Source organism: Haliaeetus albicilla, chromosome 7 (assembly GCF_947461875.1).
Source record: "Haliaeetus albicilla chromosome 7, bHalAlb1.1, whole genome shotgun sequence".
NCBI lineage: Eukaryota > Metazoa > Chordata > Aves > Accipitriformes > Accipitridae > Haliaeetus > Haliaeetus albicilla.
Window position 1 is genome coordinate 959,475 of NC_091489.1, and position 21,047 is coordinate 980,521.

The 21,047-nt window shown below is 57.0% G+C and overlaps 1 protein-coding gene across 1 annotated transcript in view; it reads left to right on the forward strand.

Moving 5' to 3' along the window:
- The window catches only part of ZNF385C (zinc finger protein 385C), a 99,034-nt gene that overhangs the window by 39,647 nt on the left and 38,340 nt on the right, over window positions 1-21,047 (forward strand). The window contains 1 exon segment of the mRNA XM_069786324.1: window positions 4,223-4,471. Within this exon segment, the coding sequence (XP_069642425.1) occupies window positions 4,223-4,471 (249 nt within the window).

Below are 21,047 nucleotides of genomic sequence, written 5' to 3' on the forward strand. Positions count from 1 at the left end.
TCCCTTCCACCTGCATGGATGCTCTCTGGAAAGGAGGCGAGCTCTGCCGTCGTGCACCCTCTATAAACCAGAGTGTTTCTTATTTCAGATATTTAATGCCTGGATTTAAAATTCTTTCTAACATTTGTCAGCGCTTTACAGCCTTTCGCAACATGTTTATGGTGCTATTAAAAAAGAGAGGGAGAGACCTGAGGTTATGGGCTACTGTACAGGAGTATATAAAACTGACCTTAAAATTACGAACTCGCTGTGCAAACCCACCTGCCTGGCAGCCTGCTGTGCCGCTTGGCTGGGGAGACCAATCTGGCTGCTGGGAGTGACAGGGGATGAGGGGATGGCAATCCCAGAATCAATTTGTTATTCCAAGTGATTGCAAACAATAAAAGCACCGAGGGCTAGAGGGGGAAATCTCCCTTGAACTCAGAGATTGCAGTGCTGCAGTCCTGGGCTGAGGCTGTGTGTGTCACAGGGTGTCCAGGGCTTGGGGACTGGGATGAGGACCAGCATCCAGTGGGGGACTGGGGGCTTGCCATGCTGGGTGGGCAGCGTATCCTGGAAATGCCACGCGGTGGGAGGATGGACACTTTGACGCAGCACTCGCTGCTGCAGTGACACCCAAGCTGCTCTGACCTTCTTTTATTTCAGACAGATTTGGACATCTGTCAGGGAGCTTTTCGCACCCTGCAGGAGCCTTTGGCCCCGCTTTGCCGGCGGCGGGGTCGGCACAGCCCTCGGCAGTTCCGAGCAAAGGGCAGCAAAAAGTGCAGATGGGGGGGGGGGGACATCATGGGCCTGGGGAGGGGTCGTTGGTGCTGATCAGCCGAGTGAAATCTGGGCAGAGGTGGGTGAGTGAAACCCCCCCCCCCCCCATCCCAGTGGAGCACTGGACCCCTTGGGAAGACCACCCAAAAGATGAGGTTGTTCATGGTCCTCCATGGAGAAGACAAAAGCTTGGTGGCTTTGGCCCTGGGGTGGGATCGGGCAGTGGAGCCAGGATGCGTTGACCCTGTGCTTGGTGCTGGGTTTGGCTCAGAGCCCCTGAGTCACCTTGGGCGTGTGTGGGGTGTCATTTCACCTTCACTGTGCCTTGGTTTCCCTCCTGTGAAAGGGGGTAACAGCCCCCCAAAAGATCCTCAATGCTTTGCTGCAAAGGCAAAATCTGCCCCAAAGTAGCTGTCAGTCAGGGAGCTGCTGGTCCTTACATGTGCAGTGACCTGTCCCAGCCAAGAATCGCCAAATTTATGGTCCTGACACCTGAGAAGCAGAACAGGGGCAGCAGAAATTAAGTGAATGAGACAAGCGTGCACGCAATTAGGACAGACCTTTTAAACACTGCAATGAGAGCTGGGACAGGGAGCCTCTGCCTAATCAAAGCAACAGCAGTTCCTTTTTTTAAGATGAGGGAGACTTTTGGGATACTTTGTCCACATAATGTTCCAATTTTAGCTCTGAGTCCTGGGATGTAATTGCATTAAAAATACCCAGGGAGAGGGAGGATGCCAAGGGCACCCGGGGACCTGCCTCTGCTGGCGTGTCCCCACCAGCGCTCTGTGTGTCCTGCTGCATCCCCAAGGCCCCGTTTCACATTCCCGATGCTGATCGTCTCCCAGATCTGCTTTCCAGCTGCTCTGCTAATGGTTATTCTGGTAAAGGCCCTCTCCCTGTGGTGCTGCGGGGCTCCCTGCCCATCTGAGTGCAGTCAGGCATTGATTGCTGTGAGTTTTGGGGAATGACCACAAATGACGTGGTTCAGTTGGACGGGGCAGCTCTGCTGCTGAGATCTTTGCTCTCGGTGTGGGGCGGCTCTGTCCTGCTGCTGTGCCAGTCCCAAGCGTGCCAAGTCCAGGAGATTTCATCTGAAAAACATTAGCTGGTTTTTGTAAATACAATTTAGGGAGTTTTTGAGCCTTTAAGTGCTGGGCCATGCTTGTTTCACTTGTCTCAAGCACAAGGGATATGCATTTTCTTTCATTTTCATTGAAATGTGAAGCTGGAGCCTCAGGAAAAACCCTGAGGTCTCTAGAGAGAGTCCAGGGTTAATGGGTACCAGAGGGCTGCACGCGAACTTCAGGCTCCTAAATCCTTCTGCCCAAAGTAGAGTTACTTATATTTAATGTAAATCTCCTTTTAGTTATGCTCCTTATTATTTTAACCGGTGAAGCAGGAGTTTAAGGATCTTATTGTTAACATTTTTGGCTAATCATGGAGCAATTTAGGCTGGAAGGGACCGTTGGTGGTCGGTCCCACCTTCTGCCTGATGCACAGCTGGCTGCAAGGCTGGAGCACGTTGTGCAGGTCCTGGCCCACCCCCACACGCAGACCCCCTCCCTGAGCAAAAATGACATTAACTCCTTCAGGAGATGGTGACAAACGCTGCGGTGGGCGCGGGGTGGTGATGTCCCCTGGGGTGACACCGGGCTGGCTCTGCTGCCGCAGCCTGGGTCGCCCTCCATCCCCGCAGGTCCTGGCTTTCGCCTCCGGCTCCATTCACAGCCCGTGGAAAAACCTGCCGTTGCTTTTTGCTGACGAGAACTCCTAAGGGAGATGCTCATTGTCACCTCGGGGAGCTGGAAAGAGCCAGACGGGTCCGGCGCCCTGAAAACGCCAAAACCCGCTGAGGACCGGGGCGTTCGCCGCACGGGTGGGTGGGTGGGAGCGCACCCATCCACCCACCCACGCCCGGGCGGGTGGGGGGTACCCGCGGCTGCCCCAGCCCGGTGCCCGCAGAGCCGCCGGCTCCCGCGGCTCGGGCCCGCCGCCCGCAGCCTCTGCGCCACCGCGGGGCCGCGGCCGGGGCTGCAGCGCCCGGAGACCGCCCGGGCCCCGCCGGGCCCCCCCTGCCCGGCTCCCGGGGCCGAGCTGTGCCTGGCTGCTGTCAGCGCACCGAGACCTTCCTCCCCTGGGAGGCTCGGGGTGCTGGGGGGGGAGGGCAGGCCCCCCCAACCCACCCCCGCCGGGGTCCCAGAGCACCCCCGGCTGGCTGCTGGGGAGCTGGGGGTAATTCTTGGGGTGCTCAAGTTGCGAGGGGTCGCCTCTGGAGAGGAATTATGTGATTTGTCCCAGAGGGGAGTCTGCGGGAGCTCGGCCCGTGCAAAAACACGGGCGCGGAGGTGGGTGCGGGACTGGGGAACACAAGCCGTGTCCGAGGGGATGTGCAGGGCTTCCCACCATCAGGAGCAGTGGCTGGAGCTGCTGGGTGAGGTTTCCCAGGATGGTGCTGCACCAAGTCAGGCAGGGATGGCCACGGTGCTTCAGGCTGCTTGTTGCATAAACCAAAGCCCCTGATCTGGTCCCTAACGTCCGAGGAGGGCACCGGTGAACCCCTGAGCAGTGTCTGCACAGCCCTTCCCGAGGATGCCAAGGGCATCTCTGCAGTGCACCTTTGCAGCCTGTCTGGCCACCCACAGACACCCCAGTCCCCCGCTCTTGGCCCCTTGGGGTGTCTCGGCACAGCGTGCCTGTGTGTATTTGTAACTGGCAGCTGCCAGCTCCAAGGTGGTAACTGGATCACAGGGCTCGGGTGACCTTTGGGCCTCTCCAAGGCTCAGTTCTGGATGTCCCACCAGCTCCCAGTTCGGGGTCGGGCAGTGGGGACTGTGTGTCTGTGAGGCGAAGGCTGCAGGAGGGCCGTCCCTGGCTGACCACAACCCCTCCGTGGGCAGCTCTTCCACATGGTGGCCCTGTGTGGGTCTGGGACTTGAGCTCCCAATGCGAGTTGCTCCCGCAGAACCCTGCGGTCAGGACAGGCACACACTTAACATGGGCTAGAAAGTGCTCGTGGCTTGAGGTACTGTTGCTGGTCCTCCTCCTGCCATGGCGGGGATGGGCTGCAGGACACCAGAGCAGCGCACGAGTCCAACCAGTTGAATTTCTTGCCTGCAGAGAGTTGGTTACCATCCCAGCTCTTCCCTCGGCCAACCTATGGTGCTGCCCAGGAGTGAACACAAAGACTTTAACTGACATGAGGCGTGTCGTTTGGTGATAGAAACTTGGAAGAAGTGTGTTATTCCCTACTCCAGCACTAACCTCTTAGGAATGCCACTGATCTTGCCTCATGCAACTTCTTGCAGAGATGTAAATGCTGCTGTTCTTGCTCAGGGAGCAAGATCCAGGCAGCCTGGGCACCCCACAGGCATGGGACCTGTGCTTGATTTTCCTGCCTCGCTTGGCCCCTTGTTCCCATCCCTCTGTCCTCACGGCAGGTCTGTCCTTCCTCCCGCAGGCATGAAGCGGCCCCTGAGCCCATCCCACAACCCCGAGAGCGGGGTGCGGCTGGTGGAGGCGGCCAGCTGCCCGCTAAGCCAGCCTGAGCAGCGCGTGAAACGGGAGAAGAAGCACCAGTCCTTCACGCTCTGCGAGGTCTGCAACATCCAGCTCAACTCGGCTGCGCAGGCGCAGATCCACTACAACGGCAAGTCCCACCAGAAGCGCCTCAAGCAGCTCAACAAGGGGAAGATGCCAGCAGCCCAAGGTAGGAGCCCATCCATCAGGTCAGGGTTGCCCAAAGGCTGCCCTTGCTCTGGGACAGCTACTCCGCTGGGCTTGGTGTGCTGGAGTTGTGGGATGTTCGGGAACGCTGTGCTGTCCTCGGCATCTGTCACTTGCTTGTCTGCCTGAACTCCAGGGGCTTCCCCAGCACGCTGTCACTGCCGGTCCTCGAGTGGTTTTGGGGCCTGAGAGCCCGCGCTGCTGCGCCGGATGGATGGATGCATGTGGGTCCCGTCCATGTGCAAGTATGGTTGCTGGTACTCTGTGTCTTTGTGAGCATCTTCTTGGGTTTCTGTAGATGACTTGTGCAGCTGGGATGAGCACATCCAAGGGTGGAGTGGCTGCCGGCTTCTGGGTTACTGGCTACCTGCTTTCCAGGTGCCATCCTGACCCTGTCCCTCCAGCCTCCTGCTGTGCACGTGTCCTGTAACTGTGCTGAGTTTGGCTGCTGTTGTCTCAAAATACTGCTTAGATTTTGGTGCCGAGGGTTAAAAGCTCTCAAGTGATGCTTTCAAATATGGTTGGAGGTTTTGTGGGAAGCTATGATCTCCTGAAACTTCATTTTTTTGTTGGGGTGCTCTGCACTGGCAACCCCTGCTAACCTGCTGTGTTCTGTGCTCAGATACTCTGGCAGTATGTAGCTGCCTTGGATTCCACTGGCCCTCTGACACATAACGTCCTTGGCAAATTGTCTCATTGTGCTGGCTTGTGGTGGGGGATCTTGCTTCTGTCCTGCAGCCCCAGGAGAGGCTGCCCGGGGAGGGCTTCTGTGGTGTGTTTGCACAGGGGAGGTCACTGCCCCGAGTCCCTTGTACAAGGGGATCTGTTGCCTGCCGTTAGCTCACTGGGATACCAGCGAGCACTGGGATATTGTCTGCTGTGACACCGACACTTGATGGGCCCTACAACAAACCAGAGAAGCTGTGCCATCTGGACTCGATGTGTTTAACAGGGTCTATCTGTTCCAGTGAGAAGGAAGCACCAGCATTGCAACAAGGGTGGGTCTTGTTTTCTGTTTAGAGACCCATGTTTATCAAAAAAAACACTTAGCAGAAGTGGCAGCCAAGACAGCTCCGTGTTTGCCCTTGACATGATGTTTTAGGGTCCGTGGTTTTGTTTTGCGAAGTGTTTAGGAGATGGGCTGAGTGCACGGACCTCGGGTGTTGCAGCATTAGGAGGCGAAGGTATCTTTTGTGGGATGCCCTGAAGCACCTGTATCTGAACTCCTGGGGGTGACGTGCGCAGTGGCCTCTTCTACTTGCTGGTTGTCCATGTAATGCCGTGCTGGGGGTGTAGTGGTCTGAGGCTGCTGTGAGTTGGGGAGGGTTTCTCTTTTTGGCGGTGGAGCTCCTGTTAGTTGCCTAGTTATTGTAAAAAACCTCTGTTGTGTTATGACTGGCAAGAGAGCAGCCCGGTGTCATCCCTCCAGGCAGGCTTGACATCCACTCCATGTTGTTAGCAAGTCCAGGCAGTGCAGAGCCGTGTATTAACTAGTCAGGCTGCAGCACGAGGAAGGAGCATGTCTGCTGGTGGCTGGACAAAGCCTCTTCTAAAGAGCAACGAGGTGATCCCATCATGCTGAGCCTGACTAACCAAGTCTCCGCTTTCCTGCCTGTTTTTTTTCCAAATGTCACCTTGGTGACAGCAGTCTCCTCTAAGCCCCTCTCGTTAGTTCTCTGGGGGCACTTTCTGAGCGTACAAGAAGGGCTGGCGCTTGTCCCCGGGGTCTGGGTGGGTGGGTGGGTGGTGCCGGCCCCTCGCCCATCAGCCGCAGCAGGGATGCTGGCACATGGCAGGTGCTGTGCCGCCGGGCTGGAGCTCGTGCGGGGGCAAGGACTCGCTTGCCCTCTGTGCCATCTGTTGGCATTTACCTGGCCTGGGCCTGTACAGCTGACTGCTGCAGATTTTCTCCTGCATAAAAGCAGGGAAACGTGCCCACAAATGTCACCCTGCAACAACGATTGACCAGCTCTGCCTGAGCCTTTCGGCTGCGAGGGTTTGCCTTGCATTAAGCAGCAAACCAAGGGCATTTTTTCTTCCTGGTGCAGACAGGTGTGCCCAGAGCAGTGCCCGGAGCCCAGTATTCCCAGCCTGAGGCCAGTGCTTTCCCTGGGACCCCGCTGCCGTTCGAGGAGGGTGTCACTGGCTGTGCACCCTGTGGCTGCTCCGCAGGGACCAGCGGTCGCAGGGGGTCCTGGTGCAGCCCCCTTTGAGCTGCATTGGGCAGCTGGCTTGGCAACCGACCTCCTTTCCTTACAGACTAATTACAAGCTGGATTAATGAGCTGAGGTCTCCAAAGCACTTTGTAGCTAATTGATGCCTTTATCTGGTGTGAGGGTGATGAGAAGTTGAGGGGAAGGGGAAAGGGCAGGAATGTGCCGGAATCCTGTAAAACCGCACGTTCGATGCCAGCCCCTCACTGCCCAGCACCGTGCCCCCCGGCTGCCCTTCTGCGGCCCACGGCGTGCCGTCCTGCAAGGAGCTGCTCTGCTGAAGAGCAGTAAGGGGTTGGAGTCTACTCCCAGTTTTGTGAGGAAATGTTTGTTTAATAACATCTGAAGCTGGCAACATCTGTTGGCAAACAAATCTGCAATGCTTTTGCAAACAGCAAAGCAGGAGCGGGTTGCAGGGTGGTAAAACCTGCTGCGTCTGGCCGTCCCAGCCCCAGTTAGTGGGATGGGTGATCATGGCACCGTGTCCCACACACAGACGATGCTCTCTGCGTACTGGGTGGCTGTCCTCCCTCAGTGCTTGTGCCTTTGCTGCTGTGCTCACTGGTGACTTCTGGCACATCTGTGGGGTGGGGAGGTCCTGGGTGAGAATCTGGACCCGTGTTCCCCTCCAGCATTTTCCATCCTGCTGAGCACTGGACTTCTTCAAAGGCAGGAAAGTGCTGATGGGACCCGGCTCACAGCCGGGTCAGGAGGATGCTCATCCCCAGCAAACCAAGAGGGTGGGTAACTGGGTGCTGCGGTCGGTGCCAGGGCCCTGGCTATGCTGCCCTGGCCTTGGCAGACCTCTGTGGATCAGTCTGTATAAATACCTGCTTCTGCACTTGCTAGAGACGGGGCAGGCTGGAGCCGTAAATTCCTAGCATGGCAATGGTCATCTGTATGCCAAATCCTGCCCTCCCTGGTGGTGGTTTTGTTTGAGCAAGGCCTAGGATATGCAAAGGAGCTGGTCTGTTTATCATTGTTTACTGACAGATGGAAATATTGCCTGCTATTTTAATGGGAGCAGGGCTCATAAATTCTAGCCTGTAGCTTCCAGATTCTCCCCCCGGACCCAGTTGTGGCTCGATGGGAGGCTGTCCAGGGATGCATTTCCTATCGAGCCAAAGAATCTCGGAGCGTGCAAGTATGCTCTTTGTACTTCTGCGTCGTCCCTGACCTCCGCCAGCGTCCAGGGCTCCAGCAGACAGTCACAGCCCTTGGGGCTTTGCTGCGCTGTCAGCCTTGCGCACGCTTTGCTCTGGCGTTCAAGGTGAAGTTAGCTTCTGCTTGCACAGGACTGCAATTTGCTTATGTGGGGAAATTGCAGACGGCATCTGCTCCCCTCACCTCCCCAACCCTCCTCCCCCCCTCCGTGGTGGTGGGGAACCGGTGCCTGTGCAGGATGCTGCTCCCACCGCAGCCTGCTCCACTCGTCTGGAGCTGACCTTCTCCCCCACGCTTTTGGTTAAAAATGTCATTTCCAGCTTTGTCATGGGCAACTTTTCCCAGCCTCCTGAGGCGTGAGCCCGGAGGGAGGCACGCGACCGCGAATCACAAATTAGGGCTGGGAACCGGTTGATGTGATGCCCGTGTCCCCTCTGCGCTGGTCACGCCGCTGGCACTGTGGGTGCTCGGTGCCACCTGGCCCCATGTCACCTGTGCTGGGAGAGGGGCTGATCCCTCCCCAAACCCAGTCGTCCACCGCTGCTGAGAAAAGCGGACCAGTCTTTTCTGCCTTGCCCAAGTGAGCTAAGGACAAGCGCTGGAAAAGCTTCTGGTCTGTGCTCCTGCCTGGGCTGCAGCGTGCAGGCAGAGCTGGGCAGAGGTGATGATGGCTTGGGCTAAGCCTGGTGCTCGGGGGGCCCTGCCCCATCACACTCCTCTTGGAGCCCTTCACCAGCCAAACCAGCACATTTGGGTGCTGAGAAAATGCACCTGCCTGTGGTCACAGGAGCAGTCGCCCCTTCTTGGGCAGCTCCTGGCCAAGCTGCCTGCTCTGGCGATGGGCTCAGCCTGGCACAACCCACCGAGAGGGCAGGCTAAGGTGGGTGTCTGATAATGTGTCAGCACTGGGGGAGCCTTGGGAGGAGAGGGAGAGTTATTAAAGACAATGGATTAAATGAAATAATTGAGTTAGACAAAGATGGGATATTCCTCTGAGCTGGAATCTCTGTCTCGCACTGACATCTACAGCTACATCAAAGGCAGCTTTCACAGATGCTGCTCCATCTTCCCCGTTTCCCCTCTGGCTTCTCTGATCAGCTATTTCTGCAAAGGCTGTAATCGCTTGCATTTCGTGGAGCAAAGCTGTGGAGGAGCTTAGCTGGCAAACAGATGTGTTAATCAGTATCATTACAATTTATTAGCTCTATGCCAGAAAGACCCCCAACTTAAAAACAAATTATTGTTCATTAGGCGTTTTCTTGCAAGGCAAATCATAGATTTCTGTTGTCTCACGATGAATTGCAGTGCAGGCGACAATTAGATATGGGATGTCCACAGATGAAAGATGTCTTCGTGTTGCAGATGCCAGTTCAAATTCAACTGGGTCAAGAGTGATTTAATTGCTGCCTGTGATTTTCAGTGGTGCCCAAGTGAGCTCAGGTTGCTCTTGGTGTCCTTGTGCTCCTGCAGCCAGGACCCGGACCCCCCAGTTCTGGTGCCAAATGAGCAGAAAGAGCTGCGCTACCCCAAAACAGGGAGCAGTGGCTGCAGGCACAGCCTCCAGCACTGCTTTTGTGCCAGTCCAAACTGCTGGGTGAGGGTAGGGACAAGGGTTTGCTGCCTTCCCTTTTTCCTCCTGGATGATCTCAGGGGCTGCTCATCGCAGGTTGGGCTGAGCTGGAGCATTTCAGGAATTTGCTCCCCTGCTGTCCACTGCTCCCAAAAAAGGCCCTTCCACCAGTATCCCAAAAAAGTCACGGGATGTAAAGAGCAGCTCATGCTCCCCCGCTGCTGGAGCTGGCGTCCCCAGGCCCTGTCAGCTCGCATCTCGCTGAAGTGTGGCAGGGAAGCATTCTCCTTTGTAGCAGGAGTCTCCCAGCTTCCCGGGCAGATCCGAGCTGACAGCAGCTCATACCCCACCTTGGCCGAGGGCAGTGGGTGCTGGGGGGTGGTGGGAAGGACACCCTGTCCAGGCATCTCCCATGCCAGGAGGGTCTGTGCGAGCCCCGAGCCCACTCGAATGGCCTTTCCCAGCCCTGGGGGCTTCCAGTCTGCTCCCCCAAACCCAGTGCTGAGGCTGGGTGGGCAGGATTGAGCCAAAACGTGCAGAACCAGCTTTGTGCTGGTGCCAATACATGTCACAAGCTCTTTTTCCTCCCTTCCACGTGCCTCCATGGCATTACGTACCCAGCCCCTCTCGGGGGCTGCCCAGTGCTGTCCCCCAGCCCTCGCACTGGATCTCCCTGTGCTGCCGTCCCCACCCGCTCAGCAGCTCTGCACGGAAATAACGGCTCCTTGCAAAGGGAAAGGTCCCGGTTTCCCCAATTAGCCGCTGAAATGTCTGTCTGTGCGCGTTTGCAGAGCAGAAAGGCTTGAGATGAGCAGAGAAATCGGCGTGACAGGTTCAGCATCGCTGGGTCTGCAGCGGAGGGGATGGGCCCCCGGGAGGGGACGTGGGGACCCCACGGGAGTCTGCGCCGCTCCGGGAGCCGGGGAGGGGCTGGCGGCTGCCGGTGGGAGTTATCTTGCGTTGCACGGGGGGTGCCAGCCGAACCCCGGATTTTGGCAGCAGGCAGGGCTGCTTCTGGGTGCTGGGGGGAGGAACCTGCTCCCCTCGAACGGCTCCTCCATCACAAGCATGGGGCTGCGGCGTGTGAAGGCTGGTTTATCCAGATGAAAGCAATGGGCTGTGGTGTTAAACCGCGGGAGACCCCCAGAAGGATCCCAGGGGTGCTTGCGCTGCTGAACAAAGCCTCGTGTCCCTGGGCATCACCCAGGCTGTCGGTGGCCTGGTTGAGCTGTTCTCGGCCAGCAAATGGAGGGTCCCCGCAGCGTGTTGTGCTGACCAAGGAGTACAGGTTCACAGTCGTGCTCTCTGCTGGGCTGGGATAACCCTGCCAGTAGACAAGTCCTGAAAACGACCTGGAGCATCGCCTGGGAAAACAGTGCCCTGGCATGGAGAGCAGCAGAGGGAGTGGAGCTGGTGGGTCTGGCCGTGAACAGCCTGGCTGATGCGTGGTGGCTGCGGGATCCTGCAGTGGGATCCTGCTCTGTGTGCTCCGGCACCCGGCATCTCAGAGGTCAGCTGCAGCCAGTGTTTCCTTCTGCCTTCCCCCTGCTGCTCTCTGCTGTCAGAGCTCTTCAGCTGTTAATTACCAAGAAAATGGGTGCCGGTCTAATTTTTTTTCAATTTCATGTTATGCATGGAATCCTTTAATTGTCTGTAATAAACAGGGCGATGCTCAGTGGCGCTTTGTCTGCAATAAAATCCAATGTATTGATTTAAACAATATGCAAACATGCAGGATTAGAGTCTAATTGGGGACTAATCGGGGTGCAATGGCCGTGTCGCCGGCTGGGCCAGGATGTCCTCGAAGCCGGGGCAGGCGCGGTGGGAATGTGCCCAGCTCCTCCGGCCGTGCTGTCGGGAGCCCCCGTCCGTGACCAGCCTTGGCAGCCTGCCGGGAGCTGCACCAGCGATGCTGCAGGGGGGAAAGCTGGTTTTTCTGGCTTCCTCCTTAATTCCTGCAGTGGTTTGCTGCTTTCCTGCTTTTGGGACTTTTTGGAGAAATTTGGCAAGGAAAGCCAAGGGTCCGGCTGGGCCAGGAGCTGCGTTCGCAGCGCTCCCTCGCCTGGCACGGCCCCTGAGCCTGATGTCGGCTGACAAGATTAGTTATAGATACTGGCGGGGGGGGAGCAGTTGGGAACATAAAGGAGCAGCGGGTGAGTGGGGAAGGACAGGCGTGGGTCTCGCAGGGGCTGGGTGGGGGACCGCTCCTGCTTGACCCCAGCCGGTAACTGGGCACGTACCTCCTGGGGATGTCGATGCAGCGCATCAGGCTCTCCTGAACTTCCTAACAGCAGATCCGTGCCCACCCTGTGCGTTAAAGGGTCTTTAATATTCAGCTGTGACAGACGCTGCATCTACCCGTCTGTGGATCGATAACCTCGTGGCCAAATGGTAGCGGGGTTCATATTTTAAGCTTCTGTAAATTTAGCGAAGGACAAGCATACGGAGTCCTCCTGCTCGGTTGGCCTCGGCTGCTCCCTTCAGCTGCGAGCAAAGATGATTAAAAATAGCTTTTCCGATCAGATTTGAATAACCTGGAATCTCAGTGGGGGAAATTTAATGTTTTTTTCATGTCTTAAAGATGTTTGCTGGGATCAGGTGTCGTTTGAAGAAGCGCAGTTGTGTAATTGTACGTTTTCCTTCCCTCTGCTTATTCCCAGGCTTCTCCCTTCCCCGTTGTGGTGATGTTCCTTGAGGCTCCTGGTGGCAGTGAGCCCCGGCAGGGTTGGGTGCTGTGCAGAGCTGGGGGGAGCAGCCGCCCTGCCCCAGCCCCAGCCCAGCTGCCGAGGGCTGAGAAGGGGAGAGACTGACCCCCATCACCGGGAACTGGCAGAAAAGCTCCAGTCCACTAAATGCTCCTGTTATACCGAAAAAAGCCATTTCACGTGGGGGAAAAGGGCCTCTGAGCTCCACGTGAGAGGTTCTGTGGGAGCCCAAACCCTCCTCTTGGCACATCAGCCTTGTGCCAGCCCATTAATCTGGAGGAAACTGCTCCCTTTTTAAATCCTCTGAAAATACCCCATTAACTTGCTCTCCCTCTGAAAAGCCCAGCTATTCAGCTTATCATGGATTAATAACTGTATCATAATTAATCTCTGATTTTATTGAGTCGGTAACTTCAAATAAAAAAAAAAAGTTGATTAGCTGTTAACTTTTGTTAGAAGGATTTTCTTGATGTAGTGCCTTCCCCATAAGGGCACTGCCCCTCTGCTCTGCACCCTGATTTCTGGCCAGAGGATACAGGGATTTTTTTTTTTTTTTTTCCTGACACACTTATTCTAAAAAGATCCTTAGAATTTAAACTCTCGGCCAAAAAATGACGCAGAGAAGCTACTGGGCTTTGCCTTGTGCAAGTGCAGCCTGGCGCAGGCTGTTGTGTGTGTGATGCTCAGAGCGAGGAGGAGGTCGGAGCCCTGCTGCGGTGGGGGGCTGGGGTGGATGCTCTGGCTGCATCTGTGGGAGAGGTTTGCCTTAAAAAAAAAAAAAAAAAGACCAAGCCAAAAGATAACAAGCTATGATAATATATATCAAGTATAATCTTTGGGTGGGCTGGCAGCCTGGTGCCTGGGCTGTGGGGGTCAGCAACCACAGGGGCGTTTGGGAGGGGAGCAGAGCGAGCTGCGGTTTCTCAGTGCATTGAGGGGAAACGGGGGGGGTCTCACGGGAACTGGACCCATGTCTGAGGGGATGAGATGTGTCATGGCAGAGGGTGAGGAGGGTGCAAACGTTGGGGTGAGGGCATAGGTGGTGGGAGGGATGGGGTCATTTTGAAGGGGAGACCCTAGCAGCAACTGCTGGCGGCAACACAAATATTGGAGACTGGCTTTTGGCCCCGCACCAGCCCCCAAATGGTCTCCTGGGTGTGAGATGGGGCTGACCTTCGTGAGGTGCTTCTCAGGGGGAGGGTGCGGGCTGTGTCCATCCTCCGAGGATGGGGCATCACGGGGGGAGCGGAGAGCTTTGATCCGAACACCTGGTCCTGTGCTTGGCTGTGCAGCTGATTCCTCCTCTGATACATGCTAGCCAAATTTCTAGTGCTGCTTTCCCCCTCTCTTTCCTTCTCTTAAAATCACCCTCATCAAAAGGCTGCCATCATTTCTGGCAACTGGGATAAAGGGGTTTAGGTCCTTTGAGTCCCAGGAAGATGCAGCAGCCAGCGCAGCGTTCCTGTGTACCCGGCTCATTCCGCTGCGGGAGCTGCTGATGCCAGGGATGGGCTGGGATGAGCTGGTTGGGATGGGTTTTGGGGAAGCTGTCGGCTTAAATCACAGCTTGGGGTGCCCGGGGGGCTCTGGCCCTCGGCTGAACTTTCCGGGGAGGTTTGGTATGTGCCCAGTGGGACCGTGCGCGGGTGCTGTGGACGTGGGGTCGCAGCGGGGTTGTGGCAATCGGAGCAGTAAGGGGAGCAGCAGCAGTCGGGCAGCGCTGTCCTCTGCGCGGCACGCTGCCGAGATGTGTTGCTAGAAGAGCCAGGGAGGCAGAGGCTGAGCTGTGCTGTGTACAGAGGATGCTGCTGGCAGTGGCGATTTTTCCCGAAATCAGGAGGGAATTGCCTCATGTTATTTTTAAGCACTGTATTTTGTGAGCCAGCTATCCTTAATCTTGGATTTTGCTGTAATTTTCTTCCATTTGGTTTGCTATCAAGTTGCAACAATAGCGTTTTATGGCCACTTAGCTCAGGCATGCGTCACACGTGATCTTAATTGGAAGTGGATTAAGAGCAACGGGGAACATGCAGCCATGGAATATTTCACAGTTTCCCATGTAGCATCAGCTCAGCAGATTTGGAAGAGGAAAGCCTGGGATTTATTTTAAGTGGGGGGAAAAATGGAAAAAAGCAGAAGCTAACCAGGAGCGTGTCTCGGCTTGTTAGCAGCTGCTGATCCCCATCCCGAGAGAGCACCCAGCCTGGCAGGGCCTTTCCCAGGGAGGGCTCCAGCAGCAGCTTCGAGCGGGGGGCGAGGTGCCGGGTCCGTGCCGGGGGTGCTCCGGGAGCTCCCGGCTCCTGCGGCCGCCCTGGGCATCGAAGCTGACGGCATCCTGCTGGAGGGGGGTCCTCTGTGCCTCCCCCAGCGCTCGGGTGCTGCTGCACAGCCTCGCTCTGCCAGCCAGCGCCCTGGCACGAGGGTGCCTTTTGCTCCTTCGGCATCCCCACGGAGAGGTGAGGACGCGTGGGACCTCGGTGGCCCCGGGGGGATGTGACTGTGGGGGGGGCTCAGCCGCTCCCCGGGGATGGGGGGCAGCCGCTGTCCTGCTCCGGCGTGGGAGGAGAGGCGAAGCATCGCGCTCCCTCCCGCTCCCGCGCCGGCTGCTGTCATCGGGGATTAGACGTGACAGATAAAACGGGTCGCACTGGGCTGTGCGTGCGAGGGCTGCGCAGCTGCCCTGCGCCGAGGCGCCATCCCGAAGAGCATCGGGGCTGAACGAACTTGGGGGGGGGGACCGGGGTGGGGTGACAGCGATGGGGAAGTGCCTTGTCTGGGGTCTCAATGAACAGCGAGGCTGGGAACGCAGCTCATCCCTCCCAGTCTCCAGCCACGGGCCCCTCTCGGTGCCCACTGTGCCTCAGCCGCTTCTCTGCATGTGTGTGCACACGCGTGTGCTGCTCTCCCAGAGAAAAGGGGGGGAGCGAGCATGCATTAAAAAAAAAAAAGGCAAATGGGGAGGGGAGGTAGGTAGGACTGAGCTGGATAAGGGCGAGCAAAGGTTTGTGGGTAGTGTAAAGCTGTCACTGTGATTTAGGGTCGGCTGGTTAAACTGTTTTATGTTCACAGACAGTAAGTCGTAAGCAATATAAAATTTTCTATGAAGAGATGATCTTCCCTCGTCATGCTTTATGCCATCTTTCCCAGAGTGATCTCTCCTTTTTATAACCCCACGGTGTCACAGCGTGGTTGCGTGGAGGGAGAAAACCAGATTCTGGCCATTTGAGAAATGGCGACAGCCCAAGCCCCGGAGGTCGGGGCTGTGCCGGGGAGGGGAGCAAGGAGCTGGGGGGCTGAGCCGCAGTCGGGGTGCTGGCTACCTCAGCCTGACCCCGGCAGCTGCACCCGCATTTTGGCTGTGTGAGGCCGGGCACGGGCCCGCTCCGGCCCAGGACCAACGTTCGTGATGCTCTGTGGCCGTGCGACACAGTGGGACGTTGCTCCACCGCACCACTGCCGGGGTCCTGCCGTCTCGCCGAGCCCTGGTTGCTGCCGCGGGACAGCTGATATTGCTGAGAACAGATCAGTGCAAAGCCCACGCGTGCCGGGTGGGTTGGCCATGAGTGACCAGTGTGCGTCCCTCCGGCACAAGGACTGGTGGCCCTTTCCCCTGTGGCTCCTCCCGGGGCAGCAGCCACCTCTCTGCTTTTAGTGCATGAGAGGCAGTTATAGTCTATTGGAGCAGGACTGCATTTAACTGCAGTCATTGCGTGATTGCCTTAAATCAGGTTTCCTTCCTTTTTCTTGCCTCCGAGTTGTTGCTGCTTTTTGAAACCTCGCACACAATGCTGCTCCAGTTCACCTTTGATATTTTCTACGGCCGTAGATTTATGAGTAATCGTTTCATTTATTCCACCGTTGCCGTGTCAGCAGGAGCGCCTTGGCGTGCTCTGTGCCGTGGCACTGGAACGCATGCCCGTCCCCATGGTGCTGCCGCGCAGCTGGATGTGCTCCCCAGCCCCTGCCAGGTCCCCAGGAGCCCCCTGAGGGGCACGGAGCTGAGCGGGGACCTTGCGGACGAGACCAGAGCCAGCGTCACCCCCTGGCTAATTGAACATCGAGAAGATTTTGGGTAGCTGGTTGCCACACCAACCCCCAGCTGAGCCCATGTGGGGGCTCAGGAGCCCTGCAACCCCCCCCTGGAAATCTGAACAGGGCCGGGGGGAACCGGCACGGCAAACGCTTTTCACCCTCCAGCGAGGAGGATGAGGAGGAAGGCAGCTGCCCCGGGTGCGGCAGCCCTTGGCCACGGGAAGGGGATAACAATGCTGGGCCACGTGGGATGCTGCGTGGCCGGAGCTGCCGAGGCTCTGCCTCCGGCATCGGCCATGCCGGGCGGGCTGGGGCCGGAGACCCGGCGAAGGGGGGAACCGCGGCAGATGTGCCGATGAGCGCGGCGCCTGGCTGCGGGGGTCGCAGCCCGGGGGCCGACGGCGGCTGTCAGAAGGCGTGGGATTTCACGTGGCTCCTCAAGCTGCTCCCAGTTAGTACCCTTCATGTCACAAAACCTCTTCCAAATATTTCCAAGCTGTTGCGCTGCTGTTGATGCCAATTATCAGAGGTCAGGTGCAGGGTGGGCTCCACGCTGGCAGACCCAAGTGCCTTCACGCTGGGGTGGGCTCCAGGCGTCCTTCCCAGCAGCGCTGGGTGAGCTCGGGATTTCAAACAAAGCACCGGGTTTGTGATCTGTGTGTGCGTGCCCGGGGCTCGGCGGCGTGTGAAGGGTTTCTTCGTGCGTTAAAGTGTGGTTGCAGGTGAAATCCTCTGCCCTGTTTCTTCCAGGAGGGCCCTCCTAAATTAGATGGAAAATATTACACTCTCTCTCTCTGCAACTATTTACAGGTGTAATTTCCATCCCTTTTCCTGATAATTAAATATTTTTAGGTCATCCAGTTTCTCCACCCTATTTGCAGACCTGTCCTGGATGCCTTTGTAATTAGACAGCTCCCTGTGAAAGATGATTAACGCAGGAGCCGCGAGCGCAGCCCTGGCTCTCCTCCCGCATCCCTGCCCGCGGCAGTTCCTGTGTTCAAGCAGTTGTTCGTCCTTGGGGCTCCTTGTGGGTGTCCGGCCTCGGGCATGCCGGAGCTCTGTCCCCTTGGAGGGTGACAATGGATGGAGCAGCCCCTATTTAACGTCCCCAGACCTGGGGACGTGGTGGCTGTCCTCCGTGGTGACACCCGGGCAGCAGTTATCATGGCTTGTTGTTAAAGTGTGACAATTTTGAGCATACGCGTTTAAGCAATTTTAAGCTGCTTTTTTGAGGTAGATCCACACTAAAATGAAGGGGAAATAATGTTTTAACGCCTTGCCCTGCAACAAAAAGGCCCTTAATGGAGTAGTTTCTATCACGGCTTAAAGCTGAGACCTTGCGCAGGAGCTGGGATTAATGAAAGGGCAATATTGTTCTCCGCTCCTGAAACAGCGAAGATTAAAGTAGAACAGAGAAGAAAAGCTGAGGCGTTTGGCTGTTATCCTGGTTCTTAGCAACACGATGAGACCAGACCTTCCCTTCGTGGGGAAAATTGAGGTTAAACCCCAGCCCCCCCCGGCCGCAGCCTCCAGCTGCACATGGGCTGCTGGCAGGGGTGTGCGTCCCCCCCAGGGATGGCCAGCCAGCACCGCGGGTCACCCCTCCACACAGACAAATGCAGCGTTAGCTCCCCTGGTTTACTTTGCTCTTTTTAGGTGTGTAAAAGCAGAAATCTTCAGGGAGAATTAATTAAAAAATCAGGATGCCCTGATCTGTTTGGGGTGGGCATCTGCCTGCAGACTTGACGGTTTGACCGGGTCCCTGTCTATTGAGGCGGGGGGAGGAACGCAAGCTGCAAACCCCATCCTCTTCGTGTGGGAACCCCCCTGGGGGGAGGATTCAGCCCTTAAAATATGTTATCTTAATCCTGAGCAAACTCAGGAGCAAGAAAGGTCAGCGCCCGCCTTCCTGGCCTGGCGGGGATGAAACGCTGCTCCACGCCTGAGCCTTCTGCTTCTGACGGGGCTCAGGTTACAGAGCAGAAGAAAACTGATACGCGTCCTCCAGGTGTATCAGTCTTGATCCTATCTGGCATCTTTCACCCCCAAATTATACCCTAAATCCTCAGTGAACAAAGTCAGCCAGAAAGACTCTGGAAGGCTCTGCAGACCTGGGCGGGGGTTGCTTTCCTGCTGTTTTTTCATCCCTCTGTCTCCCTTCTTGTTTGTTGACGTGTTCATTGCCCCATTCTGGTCACTATTTGCCAGGCTGCTTTTGGAGTCTAAGGCTGGGGAGAGCCTGTTCTGGTCATGTCTTAGCCAGCAAGGAGTTTAACACTGCCCTCAGTAGGTTTCAGAGTAATCACTCTGTTGTTCCTGGAGTCTGTCCTCACAAAGAGCCCAGTGAATCTGCGGTGTTAGGGTCAGCCCATGCGCAAACTGAGCCTGATGGGCCACAGCCAGACCCGTTCTGCTTCCCAAGCACCCTTCCCATCTCCCTGCCCTCCCTTTCCCTTTGAGCTGCTGCCGCCTGGGCTGCAGGCACAGCTTGAGCAGACTTGCCCGAGCAAGCCTGGCTCTACGGCGGGTGTAGGTGAACGCTCCCCCCCGACTACATGTTCGGGATTTGCCTCTCCCAGGACGTGCGCGATGAGCTGCAGGCTGAGGACTGCTGGGGGGCTGCGGCCATGCCGGGGCAGGCAGTCTTGCCTCTTTGCAGAATAACCTCTGGTTTCATCACAGCTCTCTCCTAATGCTCTGCCGTCAGGGCCCTGAGTTTGGTTAACGACCTGTGTCGAAAAGTAGTGACTGCGGGAGGTGTGTACTGGCTGATGCAATGATGCCTGTTGGCTTTGATTTTTATTTTTTTTTTAGTGCCTCCCACAGTGTTACACAGGGATGGTAAAGCCAGTCGTTAGGGCCCCCGGGCACCCTTCGCAGCTGCAGGCTCTGGTGAAGATGCTCAGTGGCAGCAGCTTTGTTCCGCAGAGGACATTGTGGGAAGAAGCGGCCGCGGGCTTTGCTCCCCCGGGTGCAGGGTGGCTGGTGATGCCCCCAGGAGGGTGACGTGGGTCTGGGCCTGGTGGGAGGGTTTGTGCTGCTGCTGTGTGCCAGCACTGGGGTCCACGTACAAATATAGCGAGTTATGCACCGGCTGGACCCACGCCGCGTGGCTGGTAAATTCCAGTGATCCGCTGCGGCTGGGCAGGGGAGGGCAGGAGGCGTTAATGGCAGGGGTCTGTAATCAGCACCTGCAATTAGCCCCAGCTCGCCTCAAAGGCTCGGCCATAAAACGCACCGTCCCACGCTGCCATTCCTCTCCCACTGCTCCATGTCACGCTGGCTCGACCCCCTTCAGCTGCGGTGATGCCAGCTGGGAGCTGCCTGCCCGGCTGGGATAAACTCAGCACCGGCCAGAGTGGGGAGATTATTTGTTGATGAAATTGCTGTGTAGAACTCAAGGGGCTGGTCAGGGCTGGGGGTGAGGGTGGATGGAGTGTGGGGTTCAGGGCTGTACGTCGGTCCAGCCAGTCCTTGCCAGTGGGGCTGGAGGTTGGGAGATGCCAAACTTGCCCATGGCTTATGGTCGTCCCAGAGGAAAGGAGAGCAGCCCCCAGATTGTTTTCAGCCCCTGGCTCCTCCCGGTCTTTACACCTCCATGCTCCCCTCTGCTTGACGGTCACTTGCAGTAACGCCAAACTGCTGATGACATTAAACAAATTAATACCAGGTTTAAATAGCCTGCCGGGAGGCTGGTAACAGGCGGCGCGGGCCCAGCTGTCAATCCTAGATTAGCGAGTGCCCAGGCTAAACTTACTGCTGCTGCTAACAACCCCGAAAGCAATATCCTGTGCAGGGGGCACGTATGCCCAGTGCATCGGTCCTGCTTGGGGCTTTACCGGTGCTGCCCCGGTGCCAGCCAAGTGCGGGTGGGTGTTGGGAGGAGGTGTGCAGGGGGGCCTGATGGCTTTGGGTGCTTTTCAGAGCACCAAAATGCTAGAATTTACCCCAAAAGTGCCTGGTCTGACTGCAGCACCTGGGAAGGGAATTTGGCATCTCATGATTTACATCGTTGTTTTTTCCTCTGCTTGTGGCTGACAGAGAGGGGTTCCTGCTCGACTCTTTGAATTGTTTGACTTGAGGGAAGTATTTAAATCCCTTTCTGTTCTCGTCTCCCTTTGGGCAGGGGAGAGATGATTATTTCCTCTTTTCACAAGCAGAGGTTCTTCATAATTTCCCTCTTTAAAAGGCACCATGCAATCAAGTTGTGAACCTCCCCTCCCGAGAAGCTCTGGAGGCCAAAACTGAGCCCAGAGAATGTACTGCCATCAGGGAGTCCAACTGCCTCAGCCTTTGCTGACAAAAACAATGGGGAGGGCAGCAAACCTTGGCTTCCAGGGCATGTGCAAAACCCCAATCACGGGGGGCTGGGGCAAGCCCCCCCACCTGGGGCAGGCTGCCCGCATCCACCCGTGTCACCCCACAAGGCGATGCCACGCCTGGATCGAATCCTGCACGTTTCCAGAGCTCAGGGCTGGGGCTGAGCTGGGCAGGACACGCAGGTGCCCCCTTTCCCCGTGGGGCCACACTGCCTGTGCAGGTTGTCTGGCACCTGATGGATGCTCCGGGGCTGGCTGGGGGGTTTGGACCTCTCTTGTGGGGATAGTGGAAAAAGGGATGAGTTCACGCTGCTGCTCTTGGGCCAGCGCCTCGATTGTGAACCCCGAAAGCCGAGGGACGCGCTGGTGACTGGAGGGGGGATGCATGCCGGTGTGTGCGGGACGTGCTCGGCTTCCCAGGCAAGTGAGGCTCACGCAGTTCAGAGGGATGGTGGGCTCAGCCTGCGCCTCGCTCACGGGGGGATTTTGGGGAGCCTTTTCCAGAAGGGATCAGGTGGGAGGGTGGCTGCTGCGGCTGTCTCCCCTCCCTGAGCAG